We start from the raw sequence: 10,000 nt of genomic DNA on the forward strand, positions 1-10,000 counted from the left end.
GCTAAAATACACAACACATTTAATGAATAAAACGTAATTATACAGCTCTATAATAGAGTATGTTAATACTCTAATTAGGTGTCAGGTAGGACACCTACTGGCTGAGAGTGCGGGCACATATACGCATGGAAATGATGCTTGCGCGCGGCTGCAACTTGCAGCGTCGGCAAGCGTTTCCGGTTTTTCGCCCCCACGAGCGTCATTTCCATCCACCAGCTGTTTAAAAATCTGGAAGAGACGCCTAGAGGACGCGTTCTGTGCGGCTTAGGTGAGCTCATGCCCTGACAAGTAGTACTGCTTCACACTTATAACTATAAGTCCAATATATCTCCTGGCCAAGTGGGGATGCCTTCTTGGAACACACGTACCAAGGTGGCATCCGGAGTTCCAGAAGGGCTGAGGGTTGAAGTTGGAGGAGTCCACGCGGTACGAGGAGGGGTAGATGCGTGAGAGTTGCCGCTGGTTGAAGTGGATGAAGGCGGCAGGTTTCTGCTGCATGATCTGGTGAGCCTTGGTCTCGCTCAGAGACGACACTTGACAACTGCAGGCAGCTGCTCACAAGAGGGCGTGCCGGTGGAAGATAAGATCATCAGCACACAATGACAGTACAAACTGAGGTGCAATTCACGAACGCGTGTGTAGATAGATCCCTGATACGTGCGGATCACATGTGTATATCAGCTAATCATAAAATCACAAGCGCGTTCACGAGAAGTTCATTTGCATTGTTCTTCACACCAAAAATAAATAACTTTCCTAAAGAAGTTCAAGTTCGTCTCTCGTCAAAGAATACAGCACGCCGGTGTCGCCTTAACAACTAGTACATCTGTTCTGTCTGGAAGCGAGTTACCGGTTGCACAATTATGGATCCGCTGAACGTAATGTTCTCATAAATGAGAATAACAAGTTTACAAAGTTGAATTCCACCACCAAATAATAGGCAGATGAAACACGAATGAAAAGGTCATTATATTTATATAAGCCTTTTCTACTGAACATTAGTCATGTATACCGAGGTAAAAAGATGATGCAAAAATCCAGCAGGGCATACTGGCAGTCTGGCACGCTGCTATCGGATAGAATATGGACCAGAGCTTTATTGATTACTGAGGGGAAATTCATCTTTTGGATTGATAGCCTAGATCACTGTCCTATGTCGGAACAGCTAGATTTAATCCACTGTTTCCTCATCAGATGGTAAGACTTATTAGGTAATTGTGTGTGGCGTTCATGTGATCAACATACAGTACAGTAGGCTATTATAAATGAATATGGCGACACAATGGAGGCGCGTCTGTGTCTGTGTTCATTATGTGAAACTTTGGCAAACACGCCGAGGGACCTAATAATTTAGCTCTAAATGCTACAACATAAAATTAAATCTGTAGAATTTGCATTATGTCTATATCATACTTAGGCTACAAGCAATACATCGTTTGACTATTTTTTCTTCATATAAATGGGTTGACAAATGTTGGGCACATACCTATTTTATTTGAGGTTTGGAACTATATATTGTAATTGATTTTGCATGAAGAATAAGGCATTCTAATGGCAGACACAAGCATTGGTCCCATCACCCATGTAAGTCAGCCTCGGAGCAGACGTGAGAACCGAGCGGACCTCTCGCAAAATTCACTGACAGAACATGATGGAAGTTGCGTTAATTCCTTTACGTTCAAAATATGGCGTTAACATCTTAGTGAATTGGACTCATTATCTTCACTGTGTGCCTGTCATTAGTAAAAGTTATTTTGGGAAATGAGCAAGCTAGCTCAGCAAAGTTAAATTAGGTGTCTCACTGCGTACAAGAACAATTACATACTAAAAGGTGACTGACGCAAGTTTTGCTTTAATCCTTGTCAGCAAGAGTTTAGCAAATGTTTCAGCATCCAGCCTACTGCTGACAAGAATTAAGCACTTAGTAACTTTTTTGTTTGTTTTAACATGGAGTGAACTTCAGTTAGCTAAGTGTGCAAAGCCCTTTCCTCTAATGTGCAGATCCACTCACCTTGCGTCTCGATGTCTTGCAGGCCCACAGACTTGGTGTATTGGACCAGATCGGACAGAGCTCTGGAGAGCTTCATCGTCTTCCTATTCCTGTTCATGTAACATGGTCAATGTTAGAAAATGTGTACTCCTAAGGGACATTTTAGGTCTGCTACTGCTAGTCAAGCCGTATTGTCCATGGTGTATCTACTGTATGACTGTATGCCAATAAAGCCCTTTGAATTGACTGTTGTTGGGGAGAACTAATTATTATTAGTTATTAGTGCTAGTATTTTTGGATGCTGATCGCAGATTAGTGCAGTATCCTCGTATATTGGGAATTGATAAGATGTATAGTATTATCGTCTTGAGTGGCTGCCAGAGTAATCGGCACGACATACTTCAGTCATTGAGTGATAGGGGGCTTATGTCACAGTTGTCCGATGGGATATTACTGGAAGCATGATCGCATCATGAGCATGATCGCATCATACGTTACGTGTGTTTGTGTGTGTGTGTGTGTGTGTGTGTGTGTGTGTGTGTGTGTGTGTGTGTGTGTGTGTGTGTGTGTGTGTGTGTGTGTGTGTGTGTGTGCGTGTGCGTGTGTGCGTGCATGCATGCTTGCGTGTGTGCGTGCGTGCATGCATGCGTGCGTGCGTGCGTGCTGCATACTTGCTGTGGTGCAGGGGGGCACGCGTAGCACTGCTGGAGCTCTCTGGGTCTGTGTCTGTGTCCTCTAAGCTGGACGTCTTCTTCAGTTTGCTCGCCTTTTTCTACAGGGAGTAGAACTTGTTAAGGACTTTGTGTAGTCTGTTGGCATGTATACATGTATAGTGGCTAGTGGAAGACCTTTTTCTACAGGGAGTAGAACTTGTTAAGGACTTTGTGTAGTCTGTTGGCATGTATAAATGTATAGTGGCTAGTGGAAGACCTTTTTCTACAGGGAGCAGAACTTGTTAAGGACTTTGTGTAGTCTGTTGGCATGTATAAATGTATAGTGGCTAGTGGAAGAATGTAACCAACTGCAACCAATTGCACAGAACGAGAACGACCAATGCCTACAATGTACTCTATACTCCTGTGTGAAGGAGTTTTACATTGAGCTTTTATGACATGCAGGCAGAGAACAGATCCAATCCAATCCAATGATATGAAAATATGAAGTATGAATAAGTGTAAAGCGGAAGGGGAATAGAGGTGCGCAGTGCCCACCTTGCGTTTGGAGAAGCTGCCCATGAAAGATCGCCCTGTGCGCTTGTTGCTGCCAGGGGTTGACTCGTCAGCTGTGTCCGTCCCATCCTCGTCTTTACCCTGGACAAGGACATTAATAAACTCTGTCAGTTGGCCTTCAACCAAATCAGAATGTGGTATTTCTGGATTGGGCAGGTGCATTGGAAATGAAGCATTCGTATCCTGCAGGCATGGAAAATCACTTTTCTTTGTTTCCTCTTCGTTAAATGCTGCTGTGTGAGACTAATTAGAGCCTGGACTGTGAGTGTGTGTACTGTATGCTGCTATGTGTGTACGGTGAGCGAGTGTGTACAGTATATATATGCATGAGGGCCGAAGGGTTGGGCTAAGTGAAGTGAAACTCTCAATTAGATGACCGTGGTGGGTGGGCTCCCACACTCCAGTGCACTACGGGTGCGCTGCCTTCCCAATTACCACCCGAGCTCCACAACACTTGATTAGAGGAGAGAGAGAGAGAGAGAGAGAGAGAGAGAGAGAGAGAGAGAGAGAGAGAGAGAGTAACAGCCAGGGTTGGAGAGAGAAAGGGGGAAAACTTCCAAGGGGCAATTTCCCTCAAGGATAACTAAGGTTTTTATATCTATCTGTCACTGTCAGAGGAGGAGTAGAAGAAAATGAGTTTTCTCTTTGGAACAGAAAACTTTTTATAAATAAGAAAACCTGACGGGATGAGCTGATGAGGCTCCCTTTTTATTTCAGCAATTGGGTTTTGGGGCTCGATCAGCAGAGACGATGATACAGCATGTAAAGGTGCAGTGGTAGAAAGTAACTAAATACATTTACTTATAAGTACTGTACTTAAGTACAATTTTGAGGTATTTGTACTTTACTTGAGTATTTCCAATTTCCAATACTTTTACTTCTACTCCACTACATCTCAGAGGCTACAAGATCTACAAGATCTATAAGATCTACCAGCTCACAATGCGTCACGACGCGACACATTGTGAGCTTGCAGATCTGCAGATGTGTAAATATTTGAATTTCGGACTTCTGGACTTCCGGAGTAGTTCTACATCGCAATATTATTATACTTCTATACTTAAGTAAAACATTTGAGTACAGATGCCAGATAGAAACACATTGGGGAGGACGTGTTTCTGGCCCCCAGACGAGGCCAGGCTTGTCTTTTGGTTCATACCTTCGGGCTTGCCTTGTCGGCGGGGGGCTTTCCGCTGGGCGGCAGGGCGGCGATGGCGAAGCTGTCGGGGTCCTCTCTGTCCCGAATCTTAGACTCCTTCATCAGGTTGTCAAGTTTCTTCTTGGCCAGGCTCTCCACCTGCTTCCTGTTGGCTGAGGTCTGGACACAAAAAGGTGTGTATGTGTGTGTGAGAGAGAGAGAGAGAGAGAGAGAGAGAGAGTAGAGAAGAATGAGCATGTTTATTTATGGTGTTAGAGATGCTGAGGGAACATAAAGAACATTCAGTAGAACCTCAGTAGCCTCGGTACCCAGGCTTTTATTTTTGTTCGCATTCGGCTAAAAAAGGAAAAGCCTGGGGAAACCCATTGGACATTCTGGCATAGGAAGCTCACTTCCTCGTATTTTGCTAACCAATAACAGTGCAGATGCGCGTCGCTCCAAATTTGGTGACATCAGTGTTCTCCACTGTTTTCTATACCGGAGAGGGGGGGGGAAGAACCTCAGCCACCTCAAGCTGGGCCAGGCTAGAACCTCAGCCACCTCAGGCTGGGCCAGGCTAGAACCTCAGCCACCTCAGGAAAAACGCAGCAAAATATATATTAAAAAAAAAAGTGCAGTGTGCAACCAGGGACCTTTACTGTATTTAAACACTGTATGTCACTACATTGTGTGGCTGCACTTTATTAAACAACAATGTATTAAAGGAATTGTAATTTATATTCCAATCTCCACTGAGAGACTGATTTGGGGGTTTCTGAGGTCCTACTATGAGACGGAGAGGATAAGTGTACGTCAGTGATTCTCAACCTTAATTTCATTTAGGAGTCGGGACCCACATTTAAATATGCATTAGGCCATGGCCTTCCATGTGATACTTTATCTCACTCTGTAATCTTTATGTATGTGTTTATAAGCATACAGTACAAATGGAACCACATTTTGCTGTACATGTCCATTATGATTCCATTTGTACACTCCATTTGTAGAGATCTGTATGGGTCCAGTTGGTTCCTAACTATCAATTATTTAGCTGGGGACCCCCTGGAACCCCCAAGGACCGCCCTGGGGGTGGCCAATGTTGAGAACCACTGTATTACACAACACAAGCTCATGTTGGTATGATGGATGGCTGCTATGCACAAGCAGGCCATTCAATGTGTCCAGACTAGAGTAACATGATCAATGTGACAGACAGGGGAGACCATTATAATGAGAGCAAGGGTTGTGATTGAAAAGACTGCAGCTGCGAAACATAAGCACATGCTCACTTCAGCCACTAGGGGGCAGAGCTCTTCCACAAACGGACTCAAACAATTAATTTTGTTAGCAAAATGCCAGCCAAGATTTTTGTGTTAGATTTCATGTTGCAGAATTCATTGTTTTGCCCATTCTAAAAGCTGAGCTGGAACAGCACAATGATAAGAGTATATGGCGCATGACCGAGATGATGCTTTCTGAACAGCAGGCTGAGAATGACCATGTTATACAATACCTTCCACTGTGGAATATGAAAGCAACATAAAGGAGGGAAAGAGGGGTGCATAGAGGATACAAAGAATGATAGAGAGAGAGAGAGAGAGAGAGAGAGAGAGAGAGAGAGAGAGAGAGAGAGAGAGAGAGAGAGAGAGAGAGAGAGAGAGAGAGAGAGAGAGAGAGAGAGAGAGGAATAGAGAGGGAGAGAGAGGGGAATAGAGAGGGAGAGAGACAAACAGAGAGAGAGAGAAACAACAACAACAGATGAACATGTAGATACACTACAGTAAAAAGACAGAGTTGAGGGCAATAGAGGACTTAAAGGAGAAGAGAAAGATGTCGTGTGAGAGAAAGAACAGCAGGAGGTCAAGAGCACTGAGCAGAACACAATGTTTCAAAGACATAAGACAGCAGATGGTTTCCAACAGACACTCAGTGACTCTTAATTGAAATCACAAAGTACACAGTACAAGGTGATACAAACACACACAAACAAACATTGCAGCTCCTGGACACCAGTTATAGCAAAGGACTGGCACGCCCATTTGATAGCTACATCGGATAAATCATCTTTAAACCCATTTAGACCCAAAAAAAACCACCTTCTAAATCCTGACCTAAGTTTTCTGAAAATCTTATTATTCAGAAATTACAAAAAATGTGTGTTGCAATATACTGTACAACACAACAACAACCCCAAAAGGGGGTCCCAGATTGAAAGGTATAGTTGCGTATACTGTAGTTACATATACTTGATATGCATTAGGCCACCCCATTTGATATGATGTTCTTTCCTCTGGGACCCCAATCTACAGAGGAGAAATGTAGTTTTACTAATAATGTAGTTAGTGAGAAACAATACAGGCAAAAACACAAGATAACAAAAGATTAATCCAAAGTATGGAACAATCCTCAGTTCAATACAACTAGAGTCTGGTCCCACGCTGAGAAACAGTGAGATAAACCGCACGGAGGGAGACCAAAAGGAAAGAGCAGGAATTAACGCCGCAGTACGTACATCGTCTCCGTTCATCAGCTTACAGTCGTCCTCCATCTCGTCTGCGCTGTCCTCGTCCGACACGTCCCCCTCCTCGGCGTCCTCGTCGATGTTGGGGGGCAGCTTCTTGCCCTACAGGACCACAGAGAAGAAGAGGAGGCGTCACGTTATCCATTCATAAACAGCAGTGGTGGAAAAACTACTCCAATGTTTTACTTATAGGTAAAAGAATACTGCAATGTAGAAGTACCGTTACAAGTATAAAAGTCCAGAATTCAAAATGTACTTGAGTGAAAGTACAAAAGTATCGGCATCAAAATGTACTTAAAGTACAAAGTAGTCATTATGCGGAATGTCCTATTTCAAGTTATGTACACAAATCTTTCAAAAATAGCATATCTACAAGCATACAGTGCGTTTGAAGTGGTTAATGCATGTTTTGTAATTATAAATACATTAATAAATAAATTAACACAACTACCGTAATAACTAAAGTTGTCAAATAAATGTAGTGGAGTAAAACGTACAATATTTGCCTCTGAGATGTAGTGGAGTAGAAGTAAAAGTATACTGAAAATTTGACATACTCAAGTAAAGCACAAATACCTCAAAATTACAGTACAGTACTTAAGTAAATGTACTTTAGTTACTTGAAGGCCACTGCCCTACAGGACCAGAGAGAAGAAGCAGAGAGGATGGAGGCGTCACGTTATCAATCCATGAACAGCTTCAGCTTGTTACATGGGGATTACATTTGTCTCCACTGTCTGTGTATTCATCTCTTTGGTTTAACATGGGGTTTTCAGTCTATAAAGACATTCTGTGGTAGTAACAGTGGAGTATCGGTCAAGAGCCGAGACATGAATAAACTGAACCGGATTAAAAGGGCCAACCGTACAACTCGCACAGCAATATCTTCATTTTATTTAAATGTTCAAACAATGATGATTTTACTATACACCAGAGTGCACAGTAAAATCATCATTGTTTGAACATTTAAATGGTAGGGCAGTGGTTCTCACGGACCGCCAAATTGATATGTTTTTGGCCGCAGACCCCCATCTGAAAGTCTTTTTCAAAAATGTTCAAAAGTAGTAGATGTACAAGATATACAAGCTCACAGCGTACTACGCTGTGATCTTGTATATCTGCTATTGTTGAGTAGCCAAAGTAAAAAATATTGTGAACATTGATTGTGACGCTATATACTGGTAACCGGCGGTAAACACATTTTTCTGGGGATCCCCTGGAACCACCCCAACAGGGACCCCACTTTGAGAACCACTGTGGTAGAATACGTTCATACAATCTAACTATCACAACTACGGTGGTTGGAGGTGATCTCTCTACTCTTCCACCAAGAAGCCTCCTGGTTTACAAGAGTTACTGCCCTGAGCCCTGCCCAAGCAAGCATTCTTGGAGAAATGGTTGGACACTGTTTAATGTGCTCTTTTAAACCACCACTGTCCTCCTGTATTTATTTACCTGATGCCTTTTTATTGTATTTGTTGCCCTTTCTTTTTGTGTTTTTAACCTTGATGTGTTGTGTAATATGTGATGTTTTGTGCAATGTGTTTATATTTCGTTTTTGTTTTCTTTTGCTGTACAGCACTTTGGTCGGCCGTTGGCTATTTTTAAATGTGCTTTAGAAATAAAATTGACTTGACTTCTGTAGCCCTCATGCAGGAGACCTTGGGTTTGAATACTGAGTAGGATATAAACTTACAAATTGCAGCTTTAAAACCCGAGCATAAAATATTGAAACCCACAATCTTCCTTTCTATGCTGGGCTCTGTAGTGTAAGTGGCCTTGACTCCCAACTGTCACTAGAAACATCGACCTTGTTCAAACCATTTAGAAGTCAAATTGAACCTTATGGGCACAAAAACATTGGCTAAGCTCACAAAACAGCCGTGGGATCAGTTCTGCTTGTAGTATTATAATAATATTAACACAGAACAGCAGGAGAGATAGGAACTCGCAGGCGAAGGACAGGAGGGGAGCTACCTGGAGGAATAACTTTAAGTGCAAGTTATTTATGACTGCTGGCCACAGCCATGAATTATTATTATTATTTTGCTCCAGAGAGGTTTATGGATTGGTGGTATTTGTCCAAGGGTAAGCAATCGTCCTCAATCCCAGTGTCTAGGGGGCAGTGGCATGCAGTGTTCCGATTGGTGTGTGTTTGTGTGTGTGAGTGTGTGGGTGTGTGTGTGTGTGTGTGTGTGTGTGTGTGTGTGTGTGTGGGTGGGGGGGGGGTGATATTATTCTGACACTGGGACACACATCCAAACTTGTGCCATTACTTTAGGGATTGTGCCAGCCAAGTTTCACATCCTTTCACATGAAAGGTCGTTGACAATTTGTTGGCTAATAAAGGGGAAATTAATAATGCACTTGATTCATACACTTAAATCTTAATTGGACTTTTCACAGATGGAGCACATTTGATTTAGCTGGACAGAACCTCTCACCTTGACGAGGATCTTGCCCCTCAATGTTTCTGGCGAGGGCAGGTGTCCCGACTCGTCGGCTTTGATGTTGGACAGGTCCAGCTTTTCGGCCATGATCTCCACCAGGTACTGGGCCATCTTCTTCTGCTGGGGGACACTGCAGTGGTTCTCAATGGACAGGATCACTGGGTAACTGTGGAGGTAAGGTAGCAAAAACATACAACTTTTATTGTTTATAATGTTTATTTGGATCCCCATTAGCTACTACCTTTAGTAGCAGCTACTCACATAAAATACATTATAATAATAGGAAAACATTTTACAAGACAAAGTGAAGATGTTATTACAGTATGTTACAACGTTATACAACAGGCAGTTCCAACGACGCAATCTGATTGGTTGAAATAGATATCTACCCGTGGTTCAAAATGAGCATGACAGCACACCGACGGAGCATAATATTGGAAATTTTGAATTCCTCCCACTGCACCGGGCTGGCATTGACAGCTCAGCTGTGTTGATTGGTGAGATAGTGCCTCTGTGACAGAGCACTGCTACTTTGAATCAACAGGGACTATTTAATGTCTCGGTCAAATTAACTATTTACAGGGAAACCGAGATAGGAATAGCACAACATAAAAAAAAATATTTTGAGAGTGAATTGCCACACAATATGAATACATTTTAAGGTGTTTTGTT

The 10,000-nt window shown here is 42.7% G+C and overlaps 1 protein-coding gene across 2 annotated transcripts in view; it reads right to left on the bottom strand.

Moving 5' to 3' along the window:
* plch2a (phospholipase C, eta 2a) overlaps positions 1-10,000 on the bottom strand; it is a 160,226-nt gene that overhangs the window by 13,775 nt on the left and 136,451 nt on the right. For both annotated transcript variants that reach the window (XM_080764057.1, XM_080764058.1), the window contains 7 exons: positions 9,323-9,494; positions 6,870-6,980; positions 4,379-4,537; positions 3,202-3,300; positions 2,662-2,762; positions 2,012-2,100; positions 369-551 (listed from right to left, as the gene is read on the bottom strand). In XM_080764057.1, coding sequence (XP_080620183.1) covers positions 369-551; positions 2,012-2,100; positions 2,662-2,762; positions 3,202-3,300; positions 4,379-4,537; positions 6,870-6,980; positions 9,323-9,494 — 914 coding nt within the window. The remainder of the gene's footprint in view (positions 1-368; positions 552-2,011; positions 2,101-2,661; positions 2,763-3,201; positions 3,301-4,378; positions 4,538-6,869; positions 6,981-9,322; positions 9,495-10,000) is intronic.

The sequence above is a fragment of the Protomyctophum bolini genome (assembly GCF_963924005.1).
Source record: "Protomyctophum bolini genome assembly, chromosome: 5".
Lineage (NCBI taxonomy): Eukaryota > Metazoa > Chordata > Actinopteri > Myctophiformes > Myctophidae > Protomyctophum > Protomyctophum bolini.